Genomic DNA, 14,260 nt, shown 5'->3' on the forward strand with positions numbered 1-14,260 from the left:
TTTTTGGGGGAAATTATAATGTATAAATTTTATTGAAATACAAAAATTTTCAATTAAATAAAAAGAATATTGTAAGATTTTATAATATATCGGTCACCTGTCTCGCCGCATCGATTTCTTTTTCAGTATCTTGCGAGGTGATGAGAGCTTCCTTCACCTCGAGGGATGTCCTCTGCGACACCTGCAACGTCTGGAACAGTTCTTCGTTCTCCAACAGGGGCACCTGCGACTCGTACATGATGCGCAGCAGGTCGTTCTCCAGGTCCATCTGATAAAAACATTAGCAAATTTGTAATAAATATTTAACAAAAATATTACTTTAGTAAATAGATGACTCTGGTAGTACTTACAAGTACTTTCTTATTGTTAGCTATGGTCATGACCAGGGTGTCCTTCATCTGCTCGAGCTGCGGCCTCTCCTTCCTCACCACGATGCTCAGCAGCTGTGACGTCAGACCCTGCTCCTTCACCGCGAAGTTCACCATCGTCGTCTTCGTCAAGGTTTCCGGACTATAAACAGGATTACCTGGAGAAATGATAACGTTGATTTCCAAGGTTAAAGTATTCTTTATTATCTCATTGCAGAGAAATCCATATATAGTACATGATATTTCCGCTTACTTGCCTGCACGTGTGATATGAAATGCTAATTGAAATGAAAAGCTTTCCAACAGACACGTATTAACCAGAGGTCCTGATTTTAAGTTTCCTTAAAGTTTTTTGTGTACTTTTTCTCATTTCCTATTTCAAACTTTCTGTTTGTAAGTTAAGTTCGTTAAAGCATCGCTCACCTAACTTAGTGGTGAGGTACATCTTGAATTCTGGATTGTATGGGACCATTTTCTCATTGAACTTGATGACCATATCGGAACCGATTTTGACAATCGCTTTGTCCAATATCGGAGCGATGGACGGATCGAGAACTTCCCCGACGTTTTGAATGATGATAGGTTTGCCTTGCGATAAACAATTCTCCATGATCTTAAGGTAGTTCGGCTGACCAAAGTCCACTATCTATAGAAACATCAGAAATATATAGAAACATCAGAAATAATAATAATAAAATGTAATTTACATTGAAATTAATACTAAGTTTTTCGGATACTACGCAGCTAGCAACAGACACTTTCATCACGGCTGCTGTGAAGGAACCGAAACATCTGGATTACATAGATACGAATTAATAAATAAACTCATAGTATCCGAATTTATTTATACTCATTTAAAGGCTTTTATTAAATTGCAAAGACTGAAGTCTAGCAAAACGAAACTACGTGAAACGAAAATCTCTTAATATAATTTTATTGCAATCGAATTCCAGAATCAACGACGTTATAAGACCTCGACGTGCATAAGGATCTTGTATTGTTTACGTGTCAGACGTCTACTTTAAGGCACAATATATGTCATCAAGTGTAAAACATCCGAACATTTAGTCATATAAAACTATTTCCATGATCCTCAGTCTATTATCATCTATGGACCTGTATCTGGTTGTTTTCCTCCAGGCGTGAGATCCAAATGAGCGCCTGTCCCTGAGGGTCGACCGCCAGCGGCCAGCGAGTCGCTCGGACTACGATGATACCATTCTCGGCGCTGAAGTTATCATCTGATAGATATCGTTAGCTAGATTGCGTTCCAGAAACATTTTCTGAACTACGTACAGTGATGTGTAACAATGTGCGACTAGTACATAAAAACTACATCAGACTCTCCTACATGTAGCTAGAATGTGATACGACTACGTTTATTACCAGAACTTAGACACTGACTTGCACTGAAAGTTTTATTTCATCGTTTGTACGCGCTTCAAAATATAATTATTTTTTATGAAAATTAAAAATCTACCTTCAATTTAATCTCTACTCTGAAACTTGCTTTGACAACTATCTGCCATGAAACTAGTCCGTCCAGGAATAAGAAAAGACAGTCACATTCATATTTATAGCATTAGTCAACACGAGTGTCTTATTCGCATTGAAATTAAGTGTCACAAAAAACCGTGTAAGTTTATAACCTGGCAGTCCCATATAATTCCAATCTCTGAGCGTAGCGTCATCGAGAAGAAACGTCTTCATGCTCAAGTCCATCGTCACTGGTAGAGTTTGGTCGAAAACCTTTTTGTACAAAGAAATATTTAGCCATGATTTTGAACAGAATTAAGAAAGTAATCCTAAAGCACAGCAGTGTTTCGATTTTCTATTAATCAAAGTCATTTTCGAAAAGCTAACTTTATAATAACTTCACTTCTCCATTTCATAAAGTCACAGATTGATAACTTTATAAAAAAAAATACTACGTTACAGCTTAATTACAAATTCTTCATCACCTCTCTGAACCAGTCACCCATGAGGTCTTCCCGGTATTCGGAGATGAAGGGTCCGAGGTAAGCCACAAAGCCGGTCGCAATCAGACAGTCCCCTGGAAGGTTCTCGAACTCCTTGTCGAGACGTTCCACGGTTTGTTCCCATCTTTCCCTTTCACCTAATATGTACATCTTATTTATGAAGTTGCTACCAAAGAGGTACACAAACTTTTGTATCCGTCCTTTGTCACATATGACGCAGGGAATCTCAACTATTATTATTTCAATCGCAGTTCTGAAGTTACATCAGTTGTTTGCCAAGGTCTCATTCAAGGTTAAATACAAATCATTTAATTTGTATCTGTTATTGAATATGAACAGCTAACCAGATAAGCCTGTGATGAGAGCCTCAGCTCTCTCCAGCTTGAGCTGTAGCAGACGCGACTTCCTCTCCAGCTCCTCCTTCTGCGCCAGTTTCTCGTCGTACTCCTTCTGCAGGCGGGCGATCATCTCACTCAGCTCCCTCAGCCTGGCGCGGGCTTCGGCCAATATCCTTTGTTTCTCCCTCAAAGACTCCAGCGCTTCTTCTAGACGTTCCTTTTTCGGTTTCACTATTCTGTTTACGATTGAATTAAAATGAAATTAAGTTTATGGTGAAATACGCTGAAAACTCTTTGATCTTTTCTTTTGGTCATTAACTTAAAAGCTTTAATATATTAAAAATTGTATTATTTACACGACAAAGTTTAGCAGGTACTTACTTGTAAACTTTCCCATATTTCTCTATAGCCCGCACCCACAAACACAGCGACTTGGCCGCTAGCGACACAGTGCCAACGATCTCTGGATCAAAATCTGGCTTGGCGGTGTAAGTTCCAATCTTTTTCAACGTCTTGTCAGATATGTTATCTTTGTCGAAATCACGCAACCGATCTAAGAAGTACTGATCACCGAGTTGTCTCTTCGCCTCAGCCCAGGTTGGTTCTTTCTAAAATGTGACCGCCACTTTAAAATACTTAATCAAACCATATAACTATACTTATTTGCCCCAATCAGATTGTAATATTATTAAATTGAGGATAACACATCGGCATACAGATATTAATTAACTTTACCAAATAGATACTACTGTTGAATTTATTTTTTTTAACTCAAACTTTATGCGTACTATTCTTAAACTACAACACTTACGAAGCTAAAATTGTGTTTATTGTAAAGAAAAGGTGCTTCCAAATATTGTCAAGCGCATTTTATCATATTTTGAACCTATGCTTTATTCATGCTGTATGTAGTAACCTGGAGCAATATAAGCACAGCTTCCAAGACCATCTCCACCTTCTGCGGCGGCTTGGCGTAAGACTTGACCTCAGTGATGTCCTTCTTGTTCAAAGCGTCTAAAGCCTTGGGGGAAAGATGATCATCATTTTAAACTGGCATCTATGTAATTCCTGTCCAATAGCCAAATATGTAAACCCTCAATAATTTTTCTCTTCCTTTTAAAATTTCACATAATTATCTATCCTGCGAGTTCGTCAAACACGATTATTAATACCTTAGTTAATTTACCTTAGTCGCTAGCAATATTTTATTTTGAAGTCCATCTGTCAGTTACCCGTGTAGTGTGTTGTATAAGAATTAAAAGTTATCAAAAAGAAGAAAGGACAATAGGATTTATATAAAAATAAAATAAGAAAATATTTAATTTAGTTATTCAATAGGGTCAGTCTGTGTAACAGCTCTTCCTTTATCCCCACCTTAACGGCTTCCTCGAGAGCTGGCATGGCGCTGGCGAGGTCTCTCATGGCGGCATCGGCCAGCTTCTTGCACTGCACCTCCTCCTCCATGGTCTTCTTGCTGCGCGCGGCCACACTGCGTTGCTGCTCGTCAGCGTTGCGTTGCTGCACGTTGATCACGCCCATATACTCTATACACTGCTCCGTGTACTCCGCGACTTGAACCTGTGGAGTTCATCGTAGAAACGATATTATTTTTGATTGTACTATAATTCAGGTAGAGAACATGGAATGAGAAAGTTCAGAGACACGATCGTTCTCGCACTTGTAAGCCTCTGAAGTATTGAGTTTTCCAAGTTACTTTTCGAGTGAAGCGAGCGGTACGCTATACTGGCGACTCGGTCATTCATCCATGATAATGATCTCGGCGACCGGATGTCTGATCCAGTAGAGGTTTTTTATGTTAGATAGCCCTTCTATCTGGAATGGTTTTTATTTAAAAAAAATTGAACGGGCCACCAACTTCAATTTTACGGCCGGAAAACGAAACGATGAGGTCGCTTCACTCGACTTGCACCGAGAGCTTTTTTTTAAGCGAAGCGAGAAAAAAAATGCGAAGATGCATCTCCTAGTGTTTTTTTATGCACGTTGTCGATATAATGTTTTGTTATATTGGTCACCTGAGCGAGAGCGAGTTCTTCTGACATCTGCCCCACTAAGTTAGTCGTCTCCTCGACCTTCCCCAGGCCGTTCCGAAGCTTGTTCGCTTGCAGAGCAATCTCAATTCGTTTGCTCTTGAGCATTCTGTGGATATTAAAAACGAAACATAGATATTTAAATAACTGACTGAGCGACTCTTAATAAGATATTTCCACTTTAATGTAATTAAAATAACAGTTTATTTACTTCGGTTGTAAAACATTTGATTCACATCACTATACTAATAGACTCTTTAAGAAAATCATATAGTTATCCGTGGTGTTAGTGACTGCATAAGGTATGTGACCGATAGGACTCGGCCAATTTGCTCCTAACGCACAACATATAAATCCTACGAATCTGACGAAATCACGACAAAAGAAGATGTACACGTTACTTTTCTCAGCCGAAAGAGTAATAAAACCCGTATACATCACAAACATGATATGAAAAAAAAAATATTAATTGTGCGGCCACAATTCGCCAAAAGAATTAACAATCACTTTGCTATATCAATATCCTCGTGTCGTAAATTCTTTTCATTATTTACGCTAGAATCATTACATCAAAACAGATCTTCCCATTAGTTTCACATTTCCTTTCTGCTATTAATGGAGAATATTTATTCATAGTCGTTGACGTTGTCGTGATATAAACAGCCGGCCAAACTTCTGCTAGGACACTAACTCCTTGTATCCGGCCACCAGCTCGAGGTAGTTGGTGGGCGTCACGTAGTTGGTTCGCCTCATCTCCTGCCACATCTTAACGGACGCGCGCCCCACGGACGAGTGTATCAGCGACATTGTCGACGCTACTGCCGCCCTCATGCTATCCTCTCGACTCTCCACCAGGGACTCCTTCCTGCGAACCTGGACCATAATTCACAGCGATCAGTGAACGTCTTTGGGAAAACTTAGAAAATGGTGGAATCCCTAACTCCAAAATGATCTTGAATGAATTTTTCAAACAATTTCTACAAGAAAAACGATAACAGCTAGTCAGAGGAAATTCCTTTGTAGAAAAACACAGTGAAAACCCGATTAGAAAATAGTTTAGTTATTTCGAAATATGACTTTTTTTGAAAATATTTCGATAGAACGGCATCAACATTTTTGAAATCAGTTAATTTATATTGAGTACCCTGGTTCCAGTGATAGAAGCCAACAGCTCTACTCCATCAAGAAACTTATAGGCGACCTCGAGCAGCGCCTCCCGCGGCCATTCCAGGAACCAATTCGTGGTGGTAGCATTGATAAGTGCAGGGTACTGACGAATGCGATTCCTGATACAAACATTAATTCATTGTCCTCAGACTGGAGCGGTCCTTACAGATTTGAAATAAGTCAAACTTAAGATTTCACATTATACAGATTTTTAAAACAAACTTCAAGTTACAAGGCTCGTACATACACATGTTACGTGATAAATGACCTTACGTAGCATCGAGATGTCAAACAGGAAGACAAAGAGCATAACAAATCAGGATTCATAAAGGCAAAGTGATTTCTAAGATTTTCGCGTGTACTAATTTAAACGAATCTTAGTTTGTGGCGTGCTCCGCTCTTTTTACTATTTTGTGTCTACATAAATGTCTTTAAAACACTCTGATAGCGTCCGCCTGTGATCACGGTCGCTGTAAAGGGACTCGAAACTATGGGACTATGTATCCGCAACGGATAGTTTTATTTGAAAGTCATAAAGGCTTACCTAAATTCATCTCCAATGGGACTGAAGCACAGCACTATCCGCATGTTGGCTCTCACTCGCTCTACCAAGAACAGATACACGCTCTCAGCTGTCTGTAGTATATTCGCGTTCTTCATGGGCTTCTCCAGAGCCGATTTAATCTATTTGGGGATGATGAAACCTCAGTTAATTGAGAAAAATTCTTCGCCAGATATAGAAGAACTATAAGACTCTCCAATATTATTCCAATCGATTACAAGTTTTTTTGTAGAAAACTGTTTGAAACTAACGTCTTCAAATTCATCAGGTTTGTAAAGATTGGTGACCTCTCCGCTGCTGAGCAAATTGTTGACGATCTCTGTGAATGTTTCCTCGACTATTTGAGTGTCGCAAAAAATAAATGTGGTCTTCTTAGTGTCTACTCCGCAGCTTGTGTATAGCACCTGTGTATTGGGTTTGTTAAATTATGTACAACAATAATATTCTTTTCAGTGTTGGCCACTTGAGTTGTTAATTTTTAAATCATTAATGAAATTCATTCTCATATGGATTTAAGTTAAAAAAAGTTGTAATTTGAAAGTTATTGACCTTCAAATCTTCTCGGAAATCTTTGACGCCGTAGGTCTTGGTAACCACGACTTGGAACGAGTTGCACTCGCAGATGTAGGACGCTACTCGGGTTAAACTTTGTCGCCCGGAGCCGCCTGTGTAACATACCCAGTTACGATGGGAAATAATAATTTTATTCCCTTATTTAATATAAAATTAAGAAACTAATAGAAATTCTATTTGGCGTCCAGCACAAAACGACACTACACTGATAAACATGCCAATTAAAATATATTTTCAGAAGTTGTAATAATTTATACATTGTAAACTTATACAATATTTTTCATATTTTTTACCCTATAATTTCATAAAAAATTTTGTCCAAGTAAAATATATAATAAATATCAGATCAGCCGACCGATGCCGACGCAGAGCATGTTCCCTCGCTGCTGCGAGATGACGCGCACGATGCGGCAGATGTGTTCGATGGCGTCCTTGAACAGCACCAGGTCCATCTTCACGACGCCCGGGCAGCTGTTGTACTCCTCCATCTGGTTCGCTATGTACCTGCAACATAAAGACCTAGAGATAAAATACCTTACATATAAAGTTCCATAGCAAACAAGAGGTTAAGATTATGATAAATAGGAGTCACAGAAACGAATGTTGTTACGGAAACAAAAGCATGGCATTTTTTATTGTTTTTTTGTTTGAATTTCCACGCTTAATTAAAACTGTTGAATAAAATTCGTTGGTCTCATAGAAAAAAATCTTTTAATATGAGTCTATCAGTGTCAGCTGTCAACATACTTTCTTAAAGCGTTGGGGTCATTCAAATCGTCGTACACCTCGAAGGGATTGAGGAAGTGTCCGAAGATGGGCGGGCTCTTGGAGGGGCAGAGCGCGTGGAAGGTCAGCTCGAAGTGCTTACCCAACATGTCACCCATGTGATTCATGAACCAATCTCGGTCCCTGGATGCAAGGTCGATAGACCATTACTACTTCACAATTATTACTCAACAGCGCCTCAACATTATATACAAAATACACAACATAAGGCAGGCATCTATACTGGGTATGGATTTCATAACTTCGTTTTAGGATTTAAATGTATTGACATAGACCTGCTGATCCGACACTAGCTCTAATTTGACTCAAAGCTACTAACTTTTCTTCGGTCAAACGATCACCGAACACTCTGAAGCACTCGTGGACCCACAGCCTTAAAAACCGTGGTTTAGTGTTCTGGTAGTCTTTGTTGCTTCTCAGTAAACCCTAAAACAACTCGTCGTTACAATTTTAGTAATATACCTTAAGATGGCTCCGTAACATCGCTTACCTGAAATATTTTGGATATGTCTCTCAAGTTAAACAGATAATGCATCTTGCTGGGAGTTGGCAGCAGCTTAGCAGCTATATTGTTGAACATGTCTATGGTCGCTATTAATACAATTTTTCCTTAAACAAAGAAACAGTACCACTCGCTCAGATCCACGAATTAAAAAATATTATTTTTTGGTACAATATAATGAAATATGTCGGCATCATAAGCAAAGCTGATCCAATTACCAACGGTCTTAGTTTCCTCATCAAAGTCCTGCAAGTGCTGCGACAGCATAGTTCCAAAGATGCGCACGAGTTGTTGCTGTGTGGGAGAAGGCAGGAAGAATGAGTGGAAACAGGACAGCAGTCGCGGCGGGAGAGGAGAGCGAGCGCCGCCAGGTGGACCCGCGGCACCGCACAAAACCATGTCCTAGAATACATGGTAGGAAATATCATTCTTATTAAAAAAAAAAATCGCAAATTTTTCTGCATCTCAAACATGTTTTGTCTAAATGTAAACATCACTGTCACACAAGAGCCACATCATTGTCCTACCACAGCCAATTCCTTCCACGTCAAGAAACCATAAAACCAATTACGCCTCAGCAATCACAACAATTCCGTTTCATTAATATAATACCTTAGCTACAAAAACTTCCTGAACTGCTCGCCCTAAAGAGTAGCGCACACACACACACACACGCACACGCACACGCACACGCACACGCACACGCACACGCACACGCACACGCACACGCACACGCACACGCACACGCACACGCACACGCACACACACACACACACACACACACACACACACACACACACACGCGCGCGCGCACGCTTCCGTGATATTCATATACATATGTATGCAATCACAAACCTTGACATTTTTCCTCCACTGCTTCTGTCTGTCGAACCAGTACCCGTAGTCATACCAGAGCCGCACCAGCTCCAGCGGTGGCTGCGAGCCGTAGTCATCGCGGACCGGCATGTTGATGTCGTCCATGAAAGCTATCATCTTCTTACCTTCAAGTTGGTCGCGGATGAGTAGGTTAATGATGATGAGGATGACTTGTGACTAATTAATGATCATGATAATAGTGATAATGAAGTAGAAACTAAGTTAACGTAACACTTGTTAAGTTCAAATCATCAATTAGTCACTAGGTCCACGTTCCTAGGCCCACAAAAGTATAAAATAGACAAAATCGGTTTTTCCTTAAATTTTTTGTAACAAAAGTGGTATTGTCATATATCGTTGTCGACAGTCACCTCCAGCTGGTACATAGTTGCCCTTAGTTCTTTTCTCGAGCCTGGCCTCTATGATATCTTGCACGTTAGCTGCTGTCGTTTGAGCCGACATGTTTATTACCTGCGTGCTATATCTGGAAAACAATTATAATATCCGTGTATATGTGTTACTAAAGAATTAATTACATGCCGCAACAATAACGAAAGGAGAGTCGCACAAATGTCGCACACATTTTAAAGGAAGACAAGATATGACATTCCAACTTTACAAAATATCCTCTTGTTAACATTTTTATTACACGACATGTGTAGTTCGAGGTAACGCAGAAGATGTTATACTTGATGGGATCGAGTCCAGCCAGTGTTCCTTGCACCAGAAAGGTCTTCCCGGTCCCACTCGGTCCGCCGACCAGCACGCCATGTCCAGCTTTCAACGTCTCCAGAGCAACGTTCTGCACACGAACCAGTTCCACGGTCGGCACCAAGATCGTGTGGAAGCCCAACCTGGGGAAGAGATTGATGCCAACTTTAGCGTTATATACCTCTATATTGGTGTTATCTCTTTAACAGTGCCACGAGTTTCGGTCTTAATTCTTAAGAATTATTGTATATCTGAAGTTGACCAAGCGGTACCTACTACATAACAATACGGTACACATCATTTGCAAGGTCTCCTTCTTATATTACAAACAACACCTTGTATAAACTTAAAAAATCCGTTTAACTTAATCGAAATATTAGTATGAAGACAACTTAAACATACGCTGGATTGTATTTCCAATTATCCGGTAACTTTTCCTCCCAAGACTTGAACTGTCTCAGTCTTTCGTCGACGAAGTAATCGTAAACGGTGTCCTTGAGTGGGAACACGCCCTCATGCTCCCGGATCCAGTTGTCCAACTTCCGACGAGATTCTTCCTCTAGAGTAGCGCATACGGACCAAATCATGCTGAAAGTAGAAAATTTATTCAAATGTCAAAAAAAAGCTGAAATACACAATGCTTTGTAGTTTTGCGCAGTCTCCTTTTAACTCCCAGAAATGTAATGAATCAAGAGAATTTTATTTTTCCCAAGAAACTTAATTTCTAAAAAATATCGGTTCAAGAATTTTATTTCAAACTTTAATACAGAGATGATACTATGAGACGAAATCATTCAAATGCAATCCGGAAGATAACGCAAAATAAAAAACGAAGCAACTTTACCCACTAAAGTGTTAATCTCACCATTCTTTCTATTGTGAGCCACCCAACACTTCAATACCTAACGATGGAACACTCACGCAAACAAGAACCTCATCTTGGAAAAGGTCTCGTTGTCATCCTGGTCGGGAAGGGGAGGAGCGGGCGCTGGCAGAGGGTCCAGCAGGCGGCACAGAGACCTCACACCTGTCAACTCCTGGCTACGAACACTCTGTCCCTCCACCAGGTGCAGCCGCTTCAACTCCAGCACTGGGGTCAAAATGTTCTGGAAGTGGTGACGTAGCTGCGAGAAAATTAAAAATATGAAAACCAAAAAAACATTTGTTTTGTTACACCAGGGTGGGCCGCCGCTGCAAAAAAATGTATATCGTTAGTGATATAAAAGCAAATACAAATTATCGGTGTTTATGCAATCCTTAAAGGAGCCGCGAAAGCCTTCTTAATGCGCTGGAGTCTGGACCAAGACTAACATAATAGTTCAATAGATTGTGTCTTATAGAGTTTATTATCAGATTCTATAAAAACAACAATCTGAAAGAAATGTCTTCCCTAGTGACGAAAAGAGTAAGAGAGCATAAACGTCTTTTTGTTCGTTATATTCAGCCAAATTTTTATTCATAACAAAGTTTGGTCCAGCCCAAATGGACAGCTTCCGCTAATACGATGAATAATATGTATTAGAAGCACTAATTGTATTCTACCATTTAGGTATCTGAGACATCTTCTAGGTGTACAACATACGTTCTCTCTATATTCTATATCAGACACGGACTCCAGCCAGGAGTTGACGAACGGCCACCAGCCCCAGTCCTTGTAGTCGTTGTAAACGATACCATTCCGAGATACCGTGGCCGGGGACGCTACCGCCAGGTCCAGGGTCTCAATCAGCAAGGACACCTGGAAACAGATTAATTACTCGGTGCTGGACCCAGAAGGAGGTAGATTATGACATTGATCAGGACGACGAAGTGACCTTTGGTGTTCTGTGTGCTATCACAAATGTATATAATATTGGTGATAATTTATTTTTCTTTCTAAAGCGAGAGTTCAATTTTTTTGCCAAAAGTTAACTACTGAGGAAACTGCATACTATTTATTACATTCTGTCTTGCGTTTAACATATCTACAAGAAATAGAATCTGCCCGTAAAAATTAAAATGTACCAAAAAGGAATTTTTCCCAACAAAACACCTTTGTTTTCTAAGCCTTGAACGCGGATCGTACATGAAGCTAGTACAATATATAATATGTAAGCCACTAAGACCAAACTGTCCTGTCCACCTCCTCACCTGCGATGGCATGGAGATCCGCTCGCTATTGACGAGGGTCAACAGCTTATTATCATCCATCACAGAGTTGAGGTTCTCGATCCAGATCGCGTCCACCGGACCATCGAAGATGATCCACTTTTGGTCCGGAGACTCGTCTGCAAGATAAGGACACTACACTTTACTTTAATAATTACTAGCACGAATGATTTAGACTTGTTAATAGTGAGTACTATTGATAACTACTAATCTAAAAATTAACTGAAATATAGATATGTATGTAATTTAATATAGTCCATACAACTGATAATATTTTTTTTTGTATGACATTGATTTTGTTGGTCTTCAAACTAGCACTTGTAAATCATCAATTGCCATGTTCTGTTCCTAGGTAAGGTAACTTCTGAAGATCTTAAACCTTGGCAAGTAGTCCTCATGATGGAAGATAGCACTCCGTCCTTCCACTCTCCTGTAGCCAGGTTGTACTCCCCATACAGCTCGCCCAAGGTCAAAGCCTTGGGGTTCATGGGGTGGACCTGAACGTTCTCGAAGCCCGGCACCTTCTCCCGATGCAGACGACTGAGGGTGGCCGCCAGCATCTTCCAGGAAACGCTCTTAGCTGTGTTCGTATCGCCCAGTAATATGCTCGAGTGCCGGGAATTCTGGAATTAACAGGAATAAGGTATCATAATTGAATAAAAAAAAATCCTTTACATTCACATAGGCAATATAAAGCTCTTGGCCCTAAGTATAATTAAACATAAAACTGATCTTTGCTAAACATTAACTTTGAAAGCCTGAAAAAAACAATAATGAGCCCTAAGTCAACAGCGGTTGCCACACCTTAGTTTCATAAGTCTGTATAACTTTGTGCAGAGCGGCCCGGACCGGCTGTAAGGTCAACGCCCTCATCTCAGCGGAGATGGCCGTTTCCAGCATCTCATAGTCCAGGGTGGGGATCTCCACGTCGGGGAAGATGTCTCTCATGATCCCGTCGAACAGAGGCACGTCCTTGGCGGTCAGACGGGCTACGTTCATATCGCGCATAGCGAGTATTACCATCTGTTAAAAGTTCAACTTTATAAAGGGCGTCTACAACTGAAGTATTATTTGCAATGGGGATTAATGACACCCTAAATATTTCCCCTTCTCAATAACATGAATACACGATCCTAAAGATAAATCTTTACCCTCGATCTTGATATAAATTATAACATTATTATATATTATTATTTACCATTTATTTACATTAATACCTTTAGGGACCGTGTTTCTTTGTGTGTGTTATGATTTTGAACATCCATATACAAAAATATATAGAGGTCTGCAGCCATGAGTGTATGACGACACTAATTGCTTGGTGGATTTCAACAAAATCATTAAGAATTTTTTCGTGGACACTTACATACATTTATTAATTACATTTATATAAAAAATTATCAGATACAATTTTTTTTACAAACACGATATCAGTAACGGGTGTTCAGTAATTGCTTGAACAAAGAAAAACCTCGTAAATATATCAAAAAGCGAGCGGTATCAGCTAGCTCATTATAAACATGCCTAGACAATACTGTGAAGGAGATAGACGATGTTTGTTTCCTAATTTTGATAATGCTATTGGCTAGAAATTCAAAGTCCCCGACAATCCACACTAGCCTCTTGTTCTGGTAAGTTGGGGTACGCCCTCCTCTTAACTCCAGCATACCGGAGCAGTGCTACCATGGACCTCAAACCGAAATCATAATGCTCTTGCTTCGATAACTGCTGCATCGCCAGTTGGTACAAAGTGAACACCTGGATTTTAAATACATCAAACATCAAGACATATAGCGAATCAACTCATTTTTAGTGCACACAAATTGTACCACGGACGGGAGTCAATAGAGATTTTTACCTTTTTAGCATTAATCTTATAAGCGGTGAAGCCATCTGAGAATAACGTGTTTTCAGCTATAATAAGCGAGTCGGGCACGCACATGGCGATAGGCCGGAACATCGACTTGAGGTTGTCCGGTAACTCTGTTCGTCCAGCGTAACTATGTATACAATACAAAGAGTATGATCAAATAGGTCTTAATATTACGGAAGCTTGCTTTCTTTTCGGTGAAAGGACTCCGAGCAATGAAAACCATCGGATGTAAACTAGCTATTAAACATAAAGCAAGTCAATCCGTGAATTTATTGCTAAACGGATCAGAGTCCAAACTTGGGTATCGACTGAGGAATTACTTTACACCA

General features: G+C 39.9%; 1 protein-coding gene across 1 annotated transcript in view; it reads right to left on the reverse strand.

The window, feature by feature from the left end:
- The window catches only part of LOC116768452 (dynein axonemal heavy chain 2), a 36,438-nt gene that overhangs the window by 7,181 nt on the left and 14,997 nt on the right, over positions 1 to 14,260 (reverse strand). Inside the window, exons 33-64 of the mRNA XM_061524070.1 lie at positions 13,917 to 14,058; positions 13,679 to 13,816; positions 12,863 to 13,081; positions 12,438 to 12,681; positions 12,041 to 12,177; positions 11,493 to 11,648; positions 10,832 to 11,034; positions 10,313 to 10,498; positions 9,889 to 10,053; positions 9,571 to 9,683; positions 9,179 to 9,324; positions 8,542 to 8,725; positions 8,312 to 8,430; positions 8,141 to 8,247; positions 7,783 to 7,944; positions 7,391 to 7,539; positions 7,012 to 7,127; positions 6,714 to 6,866; positions 6,445 to 6,584; positions 5,878 to 6,019; positions 5,425 to 5,606; positions 4,719 to 4,842; positions 4,060 to 4,263; positions 3,602 to 3,706; positions 3,067 to 3,293; positions 2,692 to 2,921; positions 2,330 to 2,484; positions 2,018 to 2,117; positions 1,485 to 1,609; positions 792 to 1,014; positions 351 to 526; positions 98 to 268 (exon numbers count right to left, since the gene is read on the reverse strand). Of these exons, the coding sequence (XP_061380054.1) occupies positions 98 to 268; positions 351 to 526; positions 792 to 1,014; positions 1,485 to 1,609; positions 2,018 to 2,117; positions 2,330 to 2,484; positions 2,692 to 2,921; positions 3,067 to 3,293; positions 3,602 to 3,706; positions 4,060 to 4,263; positions 4,719 to 4,842; positions 5,425 to 5,606; positions 5,878 to 6,019; positions 6,445 to 6,584; positions 6,714 to 6,866; positions 7,012 to 7,127; positions 7,391 to 7,539; positions 7,783 to 7,944; positions 8,141 to 8,247; positions 8,312 to 8,430; positions 8,542 to 8,725; positions 9,179 to 9,324; positions 9,571 to 9,683; positions 9,889 to 10,053; positions 10,313 to 10,498; positions 10,832 to 11,034; positions 11,493 to 11,648; positions 12,041 to 12,177; positions 12,438 to 12,681; positions 12,863 to 13,081; positions 13,679 to 13,816; positions 13,917 to 14,058 (5,143 nt within the window). The remainder of the gene's footprint in view (positions 1 to 97; positions 269 to 350; positions 527 to 791; positions 1,015 to 1,484; positions 1,610 to 2,017; positions 2,118 to 2,329; positions 2,485 to 2,691; positions 2,922 to 3,066; positions 3,294 to 3,601; positions 3,707 to 4,059; positions 4,264 to 4,718; positions 4,843 to 5,424; positions 5,607 to 5,877; positions 6,020 to 6,444; positions 6,585 to 6,713; positions 6,867 to 7,011; positions 7,128 to 7,390; positions 7,540 to 7,782; positions 7,945 to 8,140; positions 8,248 to 8,311; positions 8,431 to 8,541; positions 8,726 to 9,178; positions 9,325 to 9,570; positions 9,684 to 9,888; positions 10,054 to 10,312; positions 10,499 to 10,831; positions 11,035 to 11,492; positions 11,649 to 12,040; positions 12,178 to 12,437; positions 12,682 to 12,862; positions 13,082 to 13,678; positions 13,817 to 13,916; positions 14,059 to 14,260) is intronic.

The sequence above is a fragment of the Danaus plexippus genome, chromosome 4 (genome assembly GCF_018135715.1).
Source record: "Danaus plexippus chromosome 4, MEX_DaPlex, whole genome shotgun sequence".
NCBI lineage: Eukaryota > Metazoa > Arthropoda > Insecta > Lepidoptera > Nymphalidae > Danaus > Danaus plexippus.